Here is a 21,608-nt window from a genome sequence, read left to right as displayed (position 1 = left end):
AATTGGATTGATTCTTTCTATTCTAATTTAATCTGATCTAGCTCTGTGTAATGTTCTTAATACATTCTGATTAAAATAGAAAGGAAGTGAGAGTGGGGAAAATGAATCTGGCCTTTGTAGTCGTGAAAAATATGAGTGATCATAAACAAAAGGAGTCTATTAAAGCGATGTGCCTTGAGCTCGCAGGCTGTAAAAGCGCTTGTAAGATGATGGAGATGTGACAGGCCTCGTTTTTCTCTTTGTCTTTGCTGTTTTCTAATCTTGTAGAGCCTTGACTGGATGTGCTGCGTCTGAAAATAGTCATTATCCTGGTCATTGAGTCTGAAAAGCCTCCTCTGGACGTTGACACGCAAGCAATCTTCGCTCTCATTTGTGCCCTGGTAGCTTGTTAACATTTACAGGGTCTTTATCATGCAGGATATGATTGATACATCCATTACAGGCTAAACCGTGTGCAGGGACCATGATGTCAATTACTGAATGCTGTTGTTTCTGTCAGTAAATACAAAAGTCATGTATGCTAATCTGTCTATAGTTGTCTGGAAAGTACTGCTTGAATTGTTTAATAAATGCAGTCAAGTGTCTAAAGACTGGACATTTTGTGCATTTAGCAGACTTGGCAAGTTGCACTATTAAAAATGTGCATTTTATCATATCATGTTTCCAGGGACTCAGCCCCATGCACTGCATGCATGTAAATGTATCCCCTTGTGTGTGTTTTTCAGTTCCACCAGCAGCCGTGTCCATAAATAATTCACCAATTGTGGTGAAGAACAAAAACATTTGCATTGAATAAATGTTGTGTGAAGTGTGTTTATTTTTTTCTTATTATTGTTTTCTTTTCATTGCATTGCATGTGCAGCTACCACAAAATTGTATTATTTTGTATTCTTTTTTGTGGTTTGATTCATCAATTTGCCTAGCCACCTATTCTTCAACAAATATCCCAAAATATCATCTGCCATAGGGTGTTGCATTAGCACTGTTATAATTGTACCTTTTAGGGTACAAGTGGCCTGTCACTTGGGTACAAACATATACCTTCTCCATCTGTACCATTTAAGGGAGAATTTTGTACCCCCAAGGAACAAAATTGTAGACACTGAAGGTACAGAAATGTACCTTATCATGTAGCATTTTCAGGGTACTTACCAGTGGTGGACAGAGTATTAAAAAAAGTAAAAGTAAGATTACTTGTCCAAAAGTGTAGTGCAAGTAGAGTAAAAGTATCTGTTGTAAAGATTGCTCAAAGTATGAGTAAAAAGTAGCCCTTGTAAAACCATTACGCTGCAAAAAGCTGATATGTTTACATGCAGTTTGTGCATGTGTGTGTGTAAATGTAACATTCTGTAGTGCATTAAGTGCAAGATTTTAAACGTCTTCTTGGACACTTTTAATGTTTCCAATCAGTTTGCTGCATTTATAAAGCGCCCATGTTAGTTCAGTATGGTGCGATTTACTTTCTATGTGCAGTTTGATTGGACGGCAATCCCAGAACTGGATCAGCCAATCCCCATAGACAAGAAAAAAATAAAGTAGTGATTGCAGGTTGAAAAAATAGTGGAGTAAAATTACCGAAACAGCACTAAAAATGTACTCAAGTAAAATTACACATTTTTAAAACTACTTAGTAAATTGCGATTCCAGAGAAAAGTACTAAATTACAGTAATTTGAGCATTTGTTACTTTACATCACTGGTACTGACCCAGCCATTTTGATCCTTTGGTGACTGCATACATAAACAAATTAGTTTGGTTTACAGATGGCCATTTTTATTTATAAATGTACAAATATTTAATTACAACTCACAACTGAATGTGTCAAGGAATGAAGTTACACAGCAAGTATAAAGCAGTCATATAAAACAGTATAAAGAACAATTTGTATAAGCTAAACATTGTTAACCCACTGTAGGCTACAGTAAATAATCTACATTAATACAAAGACCACAAGAATGTGGGCTATAAATCTAAATCTGAGTGTTTGTACTTTTATAGCACATTTGGGTACAAAATTTAACCCCAAAGGACCAATTTGGGATCTTTAAAGGTACATTTTTTTTTCCCTAATGGGCTATAAAAGTACAAACACTCAAATTTAGATTTGAAAGGTACATTTTTGTACCATTATAGCCCATTTTTGGGACCTTTTAAAGGTGCAATTATGTATTTTATATGTTTTGTTCCCCTAGGAACAAAATTATACCCTCACTATACCTTTTTTGACATTGTATATCTATGCTATTATATCTCATGGTTAAATCTTACCATAGCACATAACTATGCCTAGACTGAATCTGCTGACATTTTTTGCTTTTTTCGTGCAGAATTTTGTATAAAATCTACAGATTTATATGGAATGAAAAAGGTATAACATGAAAAAATATATATATATAACTTTTATTTAATCTTTAAAATCCAATCGTTTGGTAAATAAAGCAAGTCTCTCATATAATATAAAGACTAAAGACTAAAAAGTAATATAACTATTTGCATATTAGTTAATAATATTACTGAAATGAATATAAAACTGAATAAATGTATATTTACACACATTTACATAAGTAAATAAACAGATTTAATGATGGGCTAAACAAATCTGTGTTGATCTGCAGATTTCTGCATGCACAGATTCCATGTGGGCCTACCCATAACATGCTTATACATGTTAATAAAAAAAAAAATTAACGTGTTGAGAGGAGTTAGATTGACATTAGACCTGTCCACTTTTTTTGGAATGCATCCCAGACCACCTCCTGGTTTGAAAGATGGAATTTATATTGGTCTCGAATGCATTTCATAGAGTATTTACACCTTCTCGTTTTACAACCAGATAGCTATCCGATCAGACAATACACATGAAGTGACTCCAGTAAAATGAAATAATTATTCCTTAAAAAATGAGATTATTATTCATGTCTATTATATACTCTCAGAAATAAGGGTACTAAAGTTGCCACTGTTGGTGGTATCTTATCAAAAGTTAAACATTTGTACCTAAATGGTCCATGTGTTGATATCGTAAAGGTATAAATTGGTACCTAAATTCTATATATCAGTCAATGTACAAAAGCGCACACTCTGAACTATTTAAAAAGGTTCCACCCCTGTCACAGCTTTGTTTTGAGAGTGTAGGCTTCAAGATTGTTTTAAACTAATTTTAAAAAGGATGATTTTTAAATTTTTTTTTAGAATTACTTTACAGAATTCACCACAATACTCTTGTAAGAAAATATCAGCACTTTGTAAAGATTTTCAGTATCACCTTCACCTAAAATGACTATCTAATCCTATTTATGTGAACTACATAAGCCTGTCTCCAGGTTTGAGCTCACGGACTTGTTGCTATGACAACAATTCTAGGATGAGATTCAAAGAACCAAACAATCCTGTATTGTGTCAAATGGTCAACTATCAGATCCAGCTAACTGAGTAATCCAAGTATGAAGAACTCGCCTCAGTTGCTCTGGTTTGTGGGATGCTTGATTTATTTTTTATTTTATTTTATCTTATTTTATTTATTTATTTAACAATTTCTTTCCTTTTCTTTTCCTTTCCTTTCCTTTTCCCTTCCTTTCCTTTGCTTTTCCTTTTCCATTTCATTTCCTTACCTTTTCCATTTATTTTCCCTTTTTTTTCATTTGCTTTTCCTTTTCATTTCCTTTCCTTTTCCATTACTTTTCTTTTCCTTTCCTTTGCTATTTCTTTTCATTTCCTTTTTTTCCATTTATTTTCCTTTGTTTTCATTTTCCTTTCCCCTTTCTTTTCCTTTTTCATTCTTTTTTCTTTCCTTTTGCTTTTCCTTTTCATTTCCTTTTTTCCATTCATTTTTCTTTATTTTCCTTCCCCTTTCATTTCCTTTCTTTTTCATTTAATTTCTTTTCATTTCCTTTCCTCTCCTTTTCCTTTCCTTTTCCATTGCTTCCCTTTTCATTTCCTCTTCCATTTCCCTTCCTCTGGCTTTTCCTTTCCATTTCCTTAACTTTTGCTTTTCCTTCTTTCCTTTCATTTCCTTTCTTTTTCCATTCCTTTCCTTTTCCATTACATTTCCTTTCCTTTTGTTTTTCCGTTCCTTTTTTCTTTCCTTTATTGGATTTTATTTAAGTTTTATCATATTTTAAAAAACTTCTATTTTGCAAACCCATTGTCATTTAGCGGATTTATTGGGTGCTTTGTGTTTATTTTTTGTATTTATTTATGTTTGTATTTATTTATTTAATTTTTTTTTTTACTTTTCCTATATATTATTTACAGTATAAGTAGTAGGAAACCCTAATCTTAGTTTAGTTTTTACACTGTAAAATATTGAATAACAAAGTCAAGACAGCAAATATTTTTATTTTGGTTAAATTTATTTTAATGAGTTAATCAGTTTTCAACACTTATACAAAGTTTAACTTTATATGTTTAGTCAGTTTGATTGATGCAAGTTGAGATGACTAGAAAATGTTATTTGATTCAACTAAAAAATAAGGCAACAGTATTTTTTTACAGTGTAATCATTAAAAAGTCAGCTTTAAAAAGTAAAAGTGTAGTCATTAAAAAGTCAGTTGATCTATACTTTGAAATGATATTCCACCAGATCAGCAGTCATGTGCGCCGTAATCTGCAGAGCACCAGAGACCATAAACTCATCTTCTCTTTGAACTAGTGCTTGCCTCAGCGGAACAATGCCTCTCACATCCTCATAATAGGAATGTTGACATTTGTCACACAGTTGTTTATACGTGCTGCTTTCCCAGATGACCTCTAAGCTTATTAAACTTCGCCTGAGTCAATTTATATGCATAAAAGTCCACGCGTGATAGATAGAAGAAAACAAAACAAAAAACAAAGCAGCCTATTATAGTTCAGACCTTTATAACATCTCATTTGTTTCTCAGCAATGATATTACATAGAGAATAGATTGAGCCTTAAACTTCTCTTTATCTCCCTTAGGATACTTTCCACAAATCCAGCCTTCCTTCCACTAACAAACAGCGTTTCCTTTTCCCTCTGCTGGTGTGATTTTAAAGTTTACCTTTTGGATGCTTCTATAGGTTCTGCTGATGTTTTTATTGGCCGTTATTTCCATGAATCCTGCAGGAAAGGCAGCTGTTGGATTTATGTATACAGTGGGACTGTGATGTAGTAAATAACACAGAAACTGCGTCTGTCTGTCCTGACCTTTCACCCCTGTTTTATATGTTTATCCTACTCCAGCTTTGTCCACTACTTCCTCATTCGCTGTGAAATTGTAATTTTGAACTGCAGAGAAAGGGTTTTATTCCAGCGCAGGCTCATTGGAAATACATGCCTCGGCCCACATTTGTGCAAAATGCTCTGCATCACAAGTAAAACACTTGCGAAAGTGAGCTACTGAGCAAACTGACCATGACAGAAAAGTTGTTCATATAGAGATGGATAGGTGAGGCAAACTTAATTGCTTTGTGGTATTTACAGGGTTCCCACAGGCCATGGAATTTCTGGAATATCATGGAGTTTAAAAGGTCTATTCCAGAAATTGAAAGGCCGGGAATCTTATACATTATATATATATATATATATATATATATATATATATATATATATATATATATATATATATATATATATATATATATATATATATATATATAGTATTTATAGCGCTTCACTTTTTCCATATTTTTTTTATGTTACAGCCTTATTCCAAATTGGATTAAATTCATTTATTTCCTCAATATTCTACACTCAATACCCCATAATGACAATGTGAAAAAAGATATTTTGAAATTGTTGCAAATTTATTAGAAATAAAATACCTGAAAAGTCACATGTACGTAAGTATTCACAGCCTTTTCTCAATACTTTGTTGATGCACCTTTGGCAGCAATTACAGCCTCAAGTCTTTTTTTTAATCTGATGCCTCAAGCTTGGCACACCTGTCTTTGGGAATTTTTGTCCATTCCTCTTTGCAGTACCTCTCAACCTCTCAATCTGATGTACAGCCATTTTCAGATCTCTCCAGAGATGTTCAATAGAATTTAGGTCTGGGCTCTGGCTGGGCCACTCAAGGACATTCACAGAGTTGTTGTGAAGCCACTCCATTGATATTTTGGCGGTGTGCTATGGGTCATTGTCCTGCTGGAAGATGAACCGTCGCCCCAGTCTGAAGTCAAGAGCACTCTGAAGCAGGTGTTCATTCAGGATGTCTCTGTACATTGCTGCATTCATCTTTCCCTCTATCCTGACTAGTCTTTCAGTTCCTGCTGCTGAAAAACATCCCCACAGCATGATGCTGCCACCACCATGCTTCACTGTAGGGATGGTATTAGATTGGTAATGAGCGGTGCCTGGTTTTCACCAAACGTCCAAACACCTGGCATTCACTCCAAACAGTTCAATTTTAGTCTCACCAGACCAGAGAATTTAGTTTCTTATGGTCTGAGAGTCCTTCAGATGCCTTTTGGCAAATTCCAAGCAGGGAGTGGCTTCTGTCAAGCCACTCTACCATACAGGCCTTATTGGTGGATTGCTGCACAGATGGTTGTTTTTCTGTAAGGTTCTCCTCTCTCCAGAGAAGAATGTTGGAGCTCAGACAGAGTGACCATAGGGTTATTGATCACCTCCCTGACTAAGGCCCTTCTCCCCCAATCACTCAGCTTAGATGGCCGGCCAGCTCTAGAAAGAGTCCTGGTAGTTCCAACCATCTTCCACTTATGGATAATGGAGGCCACTGTTGGAACTTTCAAAACAGCAGAAATTTTCCTGTAACCTTCCCCAGCCTTGTGCCTCGAGACAATTCTGTCTTGGAGGTCTACAGACAATTCCTTTGTCTTCATGCATGGTTTGTGCTTTGACATGCACTGTCAACCCTGGGACCTTATATAGACAGGTGTATGCTTTTTCAAATCATGTCCAATCAACTGAATTTACCACAGGTGAACTCCAATTAAGCTGCTGAAACATCTCAAGAATGATCAGTGGAAACAGAATGTACCTGAGCTCAATTTAGAACTTCACGGCAAAGGCTGTGACTACTTACATACATTGTATATATTGTCCAAGTCATGGAGTATCAGGGATTTTTTTTGTTTGGTGCTTTAAATTTTAGTTTCCATTTGTCAAAATGTAATTTTTCTATTCCATATTTTTAAATCGTTATTATTTCACGCCTGTTGTTATGGTTAGACTCATTCAAAATCCAGGACAATACCAAAAAACAATCAAAACAGTCCATGTGTCTTCAATCGGAATATTATCAAGCTATCAGAATACTTTTTTTTGCACACAAATGACAGCTTCTTCCCTTCAGTGTCAATAAAAGGCAGACATTCACAATATTTTTTTTTCCAAAATCTGTGGTAAATAGGTCATAGTAATGCAGCTTATTTTAGTAAGGGAAAAGTCAGGGATTTGTTTTTGTTTAGAATGGAAACCCTGTTTTTATTTGGTGTTTTGCAAAGAACTGCACAAAAAAAAAAATCCTTTATTGGCCAATATTATATCCGTGTAAATATCATTAGTGTGAAAAGGAACAAAAATTGTTGGTTTCATTCTGTCCCGTAGCCTTCATTTTGCCTAGAAACTGCAGTCAAATGTACAGTTGAAGTCAGAATAATTAGCCCCCCTGAATTATTAGTCCACTTGTTTATTTTTCCCCCAATTTGTTTAATGGAGAGATCTTTTCAACACATTTCTAAACATAATCGTTTTAATAACTCATCTCTAATAACTCATTTATTGGATCTTTGCCATGATGACAGTAAATAATATTTGACTAGATATTGTTCAAGACACTTCTATACAGCTTAAAGTGACATTTAAAGGCTTAACTAGGTTAATTAGGTTAACTTGGCAGGTTAGGGTAATTAGGCAAGTTATTGTATAATGATGGTTTGTAAAATAATACTTTTGACCTTAAAATAGTGTTTAAAAAAATAAAACTGCTTTTATGGTATAGCCAAAATAAAACAAACAAGACTTTCTCCAGAATAGAAAATATTATCAGACATACTGTGAAGATTTCCTTGCTCTGTTAAACATCATTTGGAAAATATAAAAAAATAAATAAATAAAATAACTAAAAGGGGGGCTAATAATTCTGACTTCAACTGTATGTTGAAGTGCATGTTTTCCAAAAATGTAGGCTGAAGCATGTTTTTCCAACAATTGTTGCAATATTTAAAAGCTTGTAGTCTTAACAAATATTAAAGTGCCACTATTAGCTGTAAGTTTAAAACAGTGTTTACTTGTAAACTTGAATGTAGTGTGTATTGTAGCTGATTGATTGTGAATGTAAAACATCTGCAATGATCTGACGAAAGTGATATTTCGGTATTTGGGGGATTTTGTTTTGACAATAAATAAACTTGGGTTGTGCACCATGACTCATTTCATTAATGTTTAGCTGGAGTTTTTGTAACTGACTAGTCAGCTAGTGCAAACAAACCCTTTGATAGTCAAATGTCAGGGTCTATAAACAGCCGATTTATAAATAGACTTATAGAATCTGTGAATCTAACTGAAAAAGTTATATACAATGTGCTTTTCTTGAATTATTATCATTGCAATTTATTATTTCCTTTATGTAGTCAATAGATCACATTGAGACAGTACTGTCTCTTCTTCCAGTGAGACCTGGTCAAGACAGCAGGCAGCACAAAGTTTCACACAAGAATCACAGAAAACAATACCACAAAATTACAAAATCACCATTCATTTAGATCAGATCATTAAAAAAACAATTACAAGTATGCTTTAAGACGTTGTACAGAAGATGTTTGAAAGTACTTAGGGTCGGAAGTGTGTCAAGATTAAGCTGATTTTGCAGGTCATTCCAAGTCCTATAGGAGCATAAAAGAAAAAAGCACATTTGCCAAGTTCTGATTATACCCTTGATACTGTTAACAGAATACAGGAACCAAATCTAGTGTGTTGATTATTTATGTGAAATGTTAGCAAATTAGAAAGATAGGATGGTAGTTTACCTAGGAGAGCCTTTAAAGTAAATAATTACAAATGTCATTTTATCCTTTGATACAGAGATAACCAATCTAAGGAATCGTACAGAATACAGTGATTCATAAGTGAGTCTGCACCTGTGACGAAGCGTATTGCTGCATGATAGTAGTAGAGTAGCAGCTGCATGCATATATAGATGATCACCATAATCAATTATAGACAAGAATGTACTCTCTACTAATTTCTTACGGGCCTTTTAAAAAATTTGACTGGTATAAGAAACTTATTTATCTAATTTCCGCCTAAGCTTTTTCAATAACTTGTCAATGTGTAGATCCAAATTTAGACTTCAGTATTCACTTTAAACCAATTTAGACTAATTAAAACAAAATCTTGTTTTTTTTCTTGTTCTTTTTAATATACAACTCTTGTGTATTAAAAGCAGTGTTTGTTTAACTGCATGAAATCTACATCACAATTGCAATCATCTTCATGCATTTATTCAGTAAAACGCCAATCTTGCTTGCGTGAGATTATTGAATTTTAATAAATCAATAAATTATTTATATATTTTCTTAATTTGAACATTATTAAATTTGACACATTATTAGCTAATATTAACTGCATTGTAACAGACTTCGTCACGCAGTGAATTTTATTTTGAACCCTCAAAATGGAGTTTGGTGGGGGTTTTTTTGGTGGCATAATCGATAGTGTCAGGTAATAACATCAAAACAACAATTATTAAAAGTATTATAATAGACAACTAGAAAAGTAAACTTTATGGTGGCTTGAGAAAGCCTCATCTGAAAGTTTGAAGCAGTTTTAAGAAGTTTGAAACAGTCGGCATAGATAGATTACATATAGGTTAGCAGGTTTCTAGTATGCATTGATATGTTTTTCGCTAGGTGGTTGCTATGGGGTTCTGAATAGTTGCTGGGCAGTTGCTAAGGTGTTGCTCGGTGTTTGCTAAGGTGTTCTGAGTGGTTGCCAAAGTGTTGCTAGGTGGTTGCTAATTTGTTTTGAGTGGTTGCTAAGGTCTTGCTAGACAGTTGGAAGGGTGTTCTGAGTGGTTGCTAAGCTGTTGCTAGGCAGTTGCTAGGGTGTTCTTTGTGGTTGCTAAGGCGTTGCTAGGGTGTTCTGAATGATTGCTAAGGCATTGATAGGGTGTTACAGATGGTTTTTAAGATGTTGCTATGAGGTTGCTAAGGTGTTCTGAGTGGTGGTTAAGGCGTTGCTAGAGTGATCTAGGTGGTTGCTAAGGTGTTGCTAGGGTGTTCTCAGTGGTTGACAAGCTGTTGCAAGGCGGTTGCTAGGGTGTTTTGAGTGGTTGCTAGGTGGTTGCTAAGGCATTGCTAGGGTGTTCTGAATGGTTTCTAAGGCGTTGCTGGGATGTTCTAGGTGGTTTTTAAGATGTTGCTAGGCGGTTGCTAAGGCATTGCTAAGTGTTTGCTAAGGTTTTACTAGGTGGTTGCTAAGGTGTTCTGGGTCATTGCTAAAGTGTTGCTAGGCGGTTGCTAGGGTGTTTTGAGTAGTTGCTAGGCAGTTGCTAACAAAAAAGTTACATGATTCTAGTATGAATTAGCATGTTGCTAACATGTTTCTAGCATAAATTAGCACGTTAGCCTAGTTCTAGTATGGATTAGCATGTTGCTAGCATGATGTTATCATAAATTTAGTATGGACTGGTATGTTGTTAGTAGGTCCAATGTAAAGTCAATGGCAGTTTTTATAATGGAAGTCTATGGGACAGTTGCTAGGGTGCCGTAAGTGGTTGCTAAAAAGTTTAAAGGTGATCAGTGATTGGCAGATTGGTAGTCTGAGTTAAATGAGCTCAACCGTAAGTCTGTATGACAGTCTTGCGGAAAGTTATGAGCTCACAATGTTTGGTCCAATGTTAAGTCAATAAGACTTTTTCGAATTTTCCGGGTCAGTTTTTTTTTTTTGAAAACCGTAAGTCGGATCAGTTGGAAAAGATATAGCAACCCGAGTCAGACCAGTTTGGAGTAAGTTTGATGGTTGTAGTATGAACGGTCTAGGAGGAGATGCTTAAAGAAATTAGTCTCAGAAGAAGAAGAAGAATATTAAGTTAATGTAGTACAACAGTATTCTGGCTTTCCACCATAATGAATATCAAACACCACACAGCTGAAAAACAAATATAGTAATGGCCATTGGTTTCAGTGTAAAAAGTAGACTAATCACAACAGTACAGGACTTTAGACGGACCAGATCATTTTACTGTTTCAAATAGAAAAGAGAAATCCATGCATGTTTGGATGCACACAGACCTATTAAATGAAACAAAACAAAAATAAGAACACTTAATAATGTGTAATAGTGGCACTTTAAATAAGCAGTTGCTGTTGTATTTCAGTGGTGTTAATGTATGTAGCTGCTTGTGCTGCTCTTCTGTGGTGGTTTTAGGAGGATGACCGAGTGTTTCTCCATCTCTCTCTCTCTCTCTCTCTCTCTCTCTCTCTCTCTGTAAATAAACTGTAGGATTTGTCACTGTGAGGGGGATGATGAGAGTCCACTGATAACACCCTGTCACTGCACTGGGAGTTTGCGCTTCGTCCATCAGGCATGCCTGCAGCAGTGGATCAAAAGCTCAGACACTCGCTGCTGTGAACTCTGCAAATATGACTTCATCATGGAGACCAAGCTCAAGCCGCTGCGCAAGGTAAGCTATATATAAATATATAGGTCTACCCACCCATGCTGCAAATGCACTACATTGCAAATTCACTATGAAAAGGTGATTAAGCTTCGTCAAAGCTGCCCTTGATACAACAGATCTTTTTTTTTTATCAGATGAATTCTGTATATACAGTTATATACATAATTATTAGCCCTCCTGAATTATTAGCCCCCCGTATATTTTTTCCCAATTTCTTTTTAACAGAAAGCAGAATTTTTCAATACATTTATAAAAAACACAATAGTTTCAGTAACTTTTATCTTTGCCATGATGACAGTACATAATAATAATAATAATAATAATAAACTATTTCTATAACCGCTTGTTAAGTGTGAAGTCATGCGAAGCGGCTTCTGGGTCCAAGCGCTCTATCAAACTGTATGGGGAGACTCATCAAATAATAAACGTTTACAAAGCTCTGTAATACTTTCAAAAATCTCAATCGCAATGTATCGCAATGTATATATCCATGCCTAATAAATCTGTCTAATTTAGTTTGTGTTCTCTGGTGATCTTAGATCTTAGAGACTCTGCACTCGCTGCCTGTAACGTTAACTTAAATTATGCTAGCTCTCTATCCTCGGCCCGTTCTTAATTTTGATTCTGTAAAATGTCCAAGAAACACAGCGAAAATGGACCTCATTAAGTCTTTAGCTTTATTACAACTCATGACGGACATTTCTCAAAGAGGGAATAACAGAAATCTTACCTGAGACGGTGTGTGTGAAGCTTGAGTGCCCAGCAGGCGCGCCGTTGTGATCGATGACTCTCGCTTGTTTATTAATGCCTGTGACAGTGGTGATGTAATTTTGACAGTGAAGTCTCGCTGTTTGATTCGTACTCGTAATCATGACTTCGTGTCTGTGGTGAAACTGTAATTCGTGTTTGTAAAGTACACCCATCGTAAAATTGTAAGTCGTATACAAACAGACAAAGAAAATGTTGTATCCGTGTCTGTTCTAATCGCAGATTATGAAAATGTACCCTCGTAAAATTACGAATACGCTTTGTTTTCCTTTAAGATTGTATACTTACGGATGCGTGAATTTTATTTACGCACGAAATATTTATGACAGTGATTTTATTCCATAGATAGCGCCTTTGATGCTGCGTTCACACCAGATGCGAAAGAAGCATCAATCTCGAGCGATTTACAAGTTAGGTCAATGCGAAGACGCGAATAGGCATCCTGCGGCACAAATGAGGTGGCGCGAATGACACGTTTCGCACGAATAAATCTGTGTGAGTTGAGCATTTGACGCGCTTAACATGCGTATCACGTATTTCGCACCGCGCTGTGTTAATCAATCAGGAGCTTGCTTTTGTGGGGGTCTGATTATGACGTAGAGCCTGTTGTTGGTGTACCAGGGGGAAAATCCTGCAGCCGACATCGACAAGTTCATCAAACTGGGCTCAGCTCAGTCAGAAGCTCTGCTGAAAGCTTCCATCATCCAGGTTAAGTTTCTGGAGGAGTTTATGAGCTCACAGAACTGGGTGCACACCTGAAAGGATCTAGTGGACTCAGACACGTCTCTAAATGAATCTACGCTGTTTTTCAGTCTTCATAAAGCACATAAACACAGCTATTCTCTCAATAAAATTCATGTTAGCCATTTAGCAACAAAGCTAGAGTCACCGGACAGACTGAAGCCCCGCCTATTACGCAAATCCGCGTCTGTTGTGACATAAATTTGATGCGCAAATGAAGCAGATTTGACGCGCGAATGAAGCAAGTAAACTCAAAATGTTTACGCACGAATAGCGTGATTTATCTGCGTGTTCTGCGTCTGGTGTGAACACAGCAGAGGAAGCGTCAAGTGCGAGTGATTTACATGTTAAGTCGATGCAAAGATGTGAATAGACATCCTGCGATGCGATAATCGCGAATGAGGTAGCGCGAATGACACAGCGCAAGCTGAGCATTTTGCGTGAATGACACGCTTAATGCACGTATCGCGTTTCACTCGAAATGCTCATGTTCAAAAATCTGAACTACTGCGTACATTCGTACTGCATTAACCAATCAGGAGCTTGCTCGTGGGTGCGTGATTATGATGTCCTACCAAGACCAATCAAACTGGGCTCGGCTCAGTCAGAAGCACCGCTCAAAGCTTCCATCATCCAGGCTAAGTATAGGGGTTACGTGCTCTCTTGCACTGGTCCTAGTCAGAATTCTAGCTGCTGAATTTTGTACTAATTGTAACTTGTTTAGGTTGGCTTTTGAAACTCCAGCCAGCAAAGTGTTATAATAATCAGTGTTATAAAAATATGGGAAAATACAAAGGTGTTAATAAAATTTTCATAATATATTTTGTATTTAATCATAATATTTAACTAGATGTTTTGCAAGATGCTAGTATTCATTTTAAAGGCTTAATTAGGTTAATTAGGCGCGTTAGGGTAATCAGGCAAATTATTGCATAATGATGTTTGTTCAGTAGACAATCGAACAAAAATATTGTTTAAGGGGCTAATAATACATTGTAAAACCCAACAGTCAACTTTCTCAAATGAAATGGGTGTAGTTAACTCAAAATTGACGGAAAGTTTATTATAAAAGGAGTAAGTTGACAGTAAGCATATAGATTAGTTTTTTAACTCAAAATGGTTTGTTTGCAATTGGTTTCCTCAAATGGTTTGAGTTGCCTTGAGTTTTGCAGAACTCAGTTAGTTTGCGTTCTCTTCATTTATTGGGTTTTACTGTGCTCAAATTGCTTCGTTTACTTACTTGGATTAAGTTCACAGTACTCATTAGGATTAGTTTTTGAACTAATGGTTTGTTGCAATCGGTTTCCTCAAATGGTTTGAGTTACCATAACTTTTTGGGTTTTACAGTGTATTGACCTTAAAATAGTTTTTAAAAATAAAAAAACAGCTTTTCATTCTAGCAAAAATAAAGCAAAAAATACTTTCTCCTGAAGAAAAAAAATGATCAGATATACTGTGAAAAATTCCTTGCTCTGTTACACATCATTTGTGAAATTTTTGAAAAAGGAAAATAAATTTACAGGATGGCTAATAATTTTGACTTCAACAGTATGTAGAGAGTTATAGTTGTGTTCTCGGATGTAAAATTCTGTTTGTGGCCATTGAGAAATAGTTTTGTGCTTAAACCTTTCATAACAGACCCCGCATGGTCAGTGTAGTTAAATGAGAACATTCCAGACTGGAAGTGGCTTTGCGTTTTTAATTGCGTATAATCAAGGGTGTGAGATACTTGAGAAACTTCACTTGATTGGGGTCCTTAAGCATTGTTTTGGGTATTTGAACTTTTCTCAAGCGCAGTACTTTTACTTGATTAAACGTTTTTGTGCTTATTTTATTTTAATTTGAAAAGAACTTATTCCTGTCACATGCACATTTATATGGTGAACCGAAGCTCAAACACGCAGGACAAATCGGTTGTACATTGTTACTTTCACTTCTGGCCAGATTATTGCTATTAACAGAGTATAGTTTTCCTCAATATCTGTATATTCTTTTAATTATAATATGTGAATACTTTTTTCCTCTCTGTATAATAGATTGGCAACATGCAAGCCTTTAATCAGCTAATATACATTTATTCATAGTAAAGTCACTTGTACAATTTAATTTCTTCTTTTCTAAGTAACTTTCCGGCATCAATTTATTTCAAAAGAAGGTATTTTGAAAATTCTGGTAGTTGTCACCTACTGAATTCCAAATTCCTGATTTTATTTTTACTTACTATTGAAGTCGATGGGTCCCAGCAACCAGCATTTTTCAAAATATCATGTTTTGTGTCCAACAGAACAGAAAGAAACTCATAAATGTTTAAAACCACATAAGGGAGAATAAATGTAATCAAATGTTTGGTTAAACTATCCATTTAAAAACAACTGAAAAATATTTGAAGAGTTCAGATGCAAAATTCTCTAAATGCCATCTGAAATTTCTATCGAAAATTAATATTTTTCTCAGCCTTCTTTCTTTATGTTGAGTTATTTCACTTTAAAGACCATAAGAAGGGCTTATTCTATGCCATAAAAGTGATGTTACTGAACCTACACACAGGAGCCCGATAAAGACAACTCTTCTTTTCAATATGTAATTTTTTACACAATTTATTGATATTCTATTTATTTTTATTTGCACTGATATATAAATCTAGCTAATATAATATAATAAAATCTAATATCTAGCAAAAAAAATAATTGAGATGGTTTAAAATTAATTAATTTAGGGTTCCTACACACTTGGTCCGAATGCCTGGTCCGAACCCAAGTTTGATAGCTCCCCCTCGGCTGGTTTGTGTTCATATTAGCTGTATCGGGAAACCGCCTACTATACAGTAGGTATTGCATTTGATTATAAACGTACTACTCGACCGTTAGAGAAGTATGTTCTATACAGTATGAATGTGAGCAGTATGAATGGAATTCGGACATACTGTACTACTTCCACCATTTTGTCACGGTCATGTGACCTACCTGCGTCAGTTGCGTTGCTTCACTCCCATTCATGAATTCTCTTGCGGGGCATCATTGGATAGTGCAGCATGCATGGGATGTGCACTTTAGAAACTCGCGGGAAGTAGTAGGTCATCTGGGTACTTCCCGCATACTGATTTTCGAATTATTGAATTCGGACATACTACTCGGCTTGCATACGGATTTTAGCATACTATATAGTATGGAAGTATGCAGTTTCAGACGCAGCCTATGTCTTTTTTCCTTCTGAACCCCGGCAAAGAGCATAGAATCTCCAAGAGGCGACACTCTGGTGCGATTTGGGAACCAGCCACTAGATGGCGCGGCGGCCATTTTGGAATGAAAATAGAACAACAGTAAATTATCAGTGTGTAACATAACATAAACTATTAAAAGTGCTGATGATTGTGATAGTAAGTGTTGTATTGTCGTCTTACAAGTTGCATCTCAGCTTTAATGCACTTTTTAAATAAATAAATAAAAAGCAAAGCAGCAGCTTACCATCACGACAGAAATAAGATCCAATGGATGGTCGACCGCTCTCACTCCAAAATGGCGGAATCCGGGGCTGTTGCTCAGCGCTGCTGTTGCAATGGAACGTATTGATTGTCGTCTCTTGGTCATTCTAAGCTCTTTGACCCCGATATGCTTGCATCATCAAGCTGCTGTTTTTTGGACAGCTGTTGATAGGTGACGGCCATAAAAAAAAATGCCAAAAATGGAAACTTAAGCATATCACGGTTGTTCTGCCTTCTTTCTGAACCTTTTGGTTTTGTTATCAAAACCAAAATGCAGAGAGCCACTTGCGTCTATCTGCTGCAAATTTTTTGTTTTCAAATGTTTAGAACATCACACAATGTCTGCAGAAGTCGTTTTTGGCAGAGACAAGCAGACATTATTATTGTTTGCACTGAGTCAGTTCTGCTTGTCGCCAAGGTAGGTCATACACAGACAAACACACACGAATGAATGTTACCGTTTGTTGTACAGTTGGCGGTGCCGTGCCAGAGTTTACACAAACCGTACCCCAGACCAATTCTTTTAGGCAGACTCTGGTAGGGTTCACGGGTGCGCACGAGTTGAGATGACAACATTCATACTAGGGTTGTCGCGATACCATTAATTCATCTTACAATACTATACCAGCTGAAGTATCACAAAACCAAGTAGTATTATGATACTGTAATTCATAACTCAAATTATAAAGAAAATTGTCAGAAATACTGTATTTTGTTATAATAGGTCTACTTCAGGGGCGTCGCTAGACCCAATTTACTGGGGCACGTGCCCCAGTAAAAATCTCCAGTGCCCCAGTAAATGCATTGAGATATGATTTACTTCATATGCAAGTGTATTTATTAAGAGTGGTAAATCCGAAATAAAGACATTATTCTCTATGTGCAACCGAACCAACGCTGGTGAAAGCAGTGTGTTTAATAAAAAATGCAAACTAATGCATCTCCACGTGTGCGCAGAGAAATTGCGCCTCACCGCGTGTGCGCCTCTCTCACGCGCTGCTCTTTTGCCGGTGTGAGTCCCAGTAGTTAACATGCACGCCAAAAAAGCAGGCTACTTACTTGTCACGCATAATGTATTGTAAAACCGGCATAACAGCCTTTTTTGTTTAGCTAGTCGACAAAACTAAAGTTTAAACAATATGACGGTGATCTTACTAAGCATGGCTCTTGATTTTTTTGTATGAAGCAAAAAGGAGGGATGAGGAGTCAGGGAGCTAAAGACTTAACAAACCTAATTCTCTGCCATGTGTCAAGTCTAAGACAACAGATAATTCTATAAAACATCTTTTTTTTGTATTTTATTGAATTGTCTATAGAATTTCATTCAAATTAAATTAATATTTATGCAAAAGATTTCTTAAATGATCTTAGCATATCACTCCAGTTTTGTCTAAACATTGTTTTCCAGTTACATTTAAGATTATTTAGAATAATAATTGTATTTTATTTATAATAAATATTTCTAAAAAAATAATAATAATAATATATATATATATATATATATATATATATATATATATATATATATATATATATATTTATTTATTTATTTATTTATTTATTTATTTTTGGTGCCCCAGTAGAGCTTTATGTCTAGCAACGCCCCTGGCCTACTTAAATGAAATTTGCTACAAAAAGAGCATTTTGCAACACAATTAGGCTAAGTGGTCAAAAATCGTTTCAATGTTTCCTGCTGCTATTTTGGGTTTTTCATCTATTGTTTTATCAAGTATCAATCCAAAGTAATTGGAAATGTAGCTTTGTGAGTTGTTCTTTTTAAGAGATTGTCACAGTTGTTGTAGCTACTAAATCATATTGACGAAACGGAAATCAACCGATTCAGATGTGCGTTCAAACTGAAGCATTAGAAAATGAAAAAAGGCATGAATTCTACACCGTTTTGGAACTGTAGGGCTCCACAGACTATTCAAATGAAATGGTCTATTGTTGCACATATGTGTGAGCATTTAAATGACTTTTCCAAATGCAACATTATCTATTTTAGATGGACCAATAATGATGATACTACCGTTTACAAACTACAGTGGCACCAGCAGTATTTTGGAGCCATAGAACCGCAATACCACCATAGTACAGGTAAACCGTGCAACCCTAGTTCATACTAGCTAAACCTACCGTACTCTAACATCAAACAAATCCAGGTGCAGACCAAAAGTGCTAGTGTGAAAGCACCCTTAGATTAACATCATAATTTTGATAAAAATAGTATATTTAGCTTATTGAACATGAGCCATTGAATAGGAGTTGGTTATTGACTATCTTGAAAATAATCATTAGCTTATCATTATCATGCAGACAGTTTGGCTTTTGTTTTAGCTTAAATATTCAATCCAGAGCTGATTTGGCTGAAAGTCTTATATTGAGGAATCCAGTGAAATTTATTATGAAGAAAAATAATAATTAGAAAACTGCAGTCGCTGTACCATTATATAAATGATGCTGTCGCTATCTGGCAAGCAATTGTTAGTCTAATGATACTTGATGGAATTGTTTATACTGCTTGTTAAAAATGTTACTAATAAAATGTAGCCAGAATAGCAAAATAATATATTTTATCATCATTTTATGTAAACAGTAACATCACTCGAGGCCATGTATAATAAAATAATAGGCCTCAAGACACTGTCAGTGGCATTAATTTTATGACTGCGAGGGTTTGCTTTGCGCTGTTTTGTATGCAGACACAATAACTGATCAGTCTAGATGAGAAGCAACCTGTCCTTTCAGATGATTGAAAACAAGTTGCTTCATAAAGCCTGCAGGAGTATTTTATAATTAATTGTTCTAATGAATTGTTTTTGAGTGACAAGAGCGAGATGAAAGTCCAGCCACTTCAGCGTTCGGTCTTTGTCCACTGCTTCCTCTTTTAATTAAATTTCTGCTGCTGTGTGTCTCAAATGGAGCCTAAAATAGGACAACTCTAGGACAGCCTTTATGTCACCATAGTGATGTGTGTTCGAGAGGGAGAGAGGGAGAACGAGAGGTTCCAAGTTACCTTTTTAAGACACTCCAGATGAATCGAGACTCAAACTCGGTCACTTTGACATGTCAGATTGACCATTAACAGATACAAACTATTAACTGTCTTTCTTCATTCAGAGTGTTGAGTTGGATATTGACATTTGAGACATGCCTCTGTTGAATTGATTATGAGTGTGATTATATGTCGACAGATGTTGTTCTTGTTAACAAATGAACAGCAAGTGTAAACGTCACCATCTCTCCAGAAGAGTGCAGATCAGATCTCATCAGAAATTCAATTGGATTTATAATAACCGTAGACAACAAGGTCAAAATGTTCTCAAAGTATTCAGATTAGGATTTGGCTGATGGGTTTTTTCCCTCTTCTTCTCCTTCTTACCCCTGTGATTGGTTAAATAACCACATTTAGTCCCCATGTGTGAAAAGAGAAAGTTCAACCAAAAAGTAAAATTTGCTGTCAGTTTACGCTCCCTTTTGACATCCAAAATTTAGCTGACTGTTGTTTTCCAGCAGGACATAAATGGTATTTATGCTGGCTTCAGAAAGCTAACACACGGTTATACTACTCTGTCCTTGAAACCAAACGTATCTCCTCCTAGGCTGTTCATGCGACAAGGCTCAAATTTGGTCAAAATATGCCTTTTGCATTCAAGATTGTTGCTATATCTCTTCATGCCAATCAGACGTATCATTTTTTAATTAAAAATAAAATTAAATATTGCATTTTAATAATCTGGGCATATAAAAAAATCATTCAAGCCCCAAATTTGAACAAGACCGAAATTTGTGTTCTGCATTAGTTTTTTGTTTCTTTTCAGCTTTACCAGACTTATAGTTTTCCAATAAATAATTTAAACATTATTTTTCTCAAAATATGAGAAAAAACATTTACGACTTAATCTCCATATTTTTTTACTGATATGGCAAGACATTTTTACATGTATTCCTTTCACAGTTATTAAGCATTATATTTTTTTAACAAAATGTGGCAAGGCAATTTTACTTAATGTCCAAGTCCAGTTTTTGACTGTCATAGAGACAGTTTTCGGAAGATTACTGGCAATTTTCCTGAAAGGTCTGTATGTGTGAAGGCTCTTTTTGAAAATACTGGTAAATTCATTTTGGCAATTTTCCAGAAAGAGAAGTTAACATTTCTGGTAATTTGCCAGAATGCTGCGCAGTGTAAAAGCAGAAGGAAGATTGCCGGAAAGAGCGCGTTCACGATTAAAACGAGCTGACATGAGACGTCTACTCCAGCCAATCAGACGCATCCACATCCGTGCTGTTTATGAAAATAAAAGCCTTTGAATACTTTTCCAGACACATTTAGCTGCTAGTTGTTAGTCAGATAACGTTTCTATGTTCCTTCTTCATGCAACTGTGGAAAAAAAAAAAACAATAAAATTCTTATGATAAACCGCTGTTTGTTTACCTTCAAGCTCTGCTTGACACATGCAGGAACACCAGCACGCACGCACGCATGCACGCACACACATTATGTACATCTCGACATGTGAAAGTGTTCCTTCATATGTTTTCGTAGAAGTTGTTCACAATACTTATCCATCCACAGAATTTGTAATGTTGTCAAATGTGTAAACATTTAGCTGTGGCTCGCACATCTGCCTTTGCATGTCTCTGGGATTAGCTGTATGAATGCTAAAGTTTTAAATAAAAGTGAAACCATCAAGCCGGATACCTATTACGTTTACAAATACAATCGCAGCCATTTTGAGCTAAATTATGGTTAATGATGTCAGAATTTACTGGTATTTTGGAATGTAAGTGTAAATGGTCTTTTCTGGAAAAATTCCAGAACGTCCTCGTCTGTGTAAACAGTGCTTTTTTTAATTTACCAGTAAAGTCGTTCCTTTAATTTTCCAGATATTTACTGGTATCACTGCGTGAAGGGGGCTATAGAGACATCAGGGTTGAGTTATATCACTCATATTGGCAAGAGGCTTTGATGTATCATCACTAAGCGGTCACTTGTCCCTATAGCAATAAAA

At 35.7% G+C, this 21,608-nt stretch overlaps 1 protein-coding gene across 2 annotated transcripts in view; it reads left to right on the top strand.

Moving 5' to 3' along the window:
• marchf8 (membrane-associated ring finger (C3HC4) 8) overlaps positions 1-21,608 on the top strand; it is a 223,674-nt gene that overhangs the window by 179,773 nt on the left and 22,293 nt on the right. For both annotated transcript variants that reach the window (XM_056470851.1, XM_056470852.1), the window contains one exon: positions 11,429-11,609. In XM_056470851.1, the coding sequence (XP_056326826.1) occupies positions 11,429-11,609 (181 nt within the window). The remainder of the gene's footprint in view (positions 1-11,428; positions 11,610-21,608) is intronic.

Source organism: Danio aesculapii, chromosome 13 (genome assembly GCF_903798145.1).
Source record: "Danio aesculapii chromosome 13, fDanAes4.1, whole genome shotgun sequence".
NCBI classification, from domain to species: domain Eukaryota; kingdom Metazoa; phylum Chordata; class Actinopteri; order Cypriniformes; family Danionidae; genus Danio; species Danio aesculapii.
The sequence above is the reverse complement of the archived record's forward strand: the minus strand, read 5'-3'. Positions and strand labels throughout refer to the sequence as shown.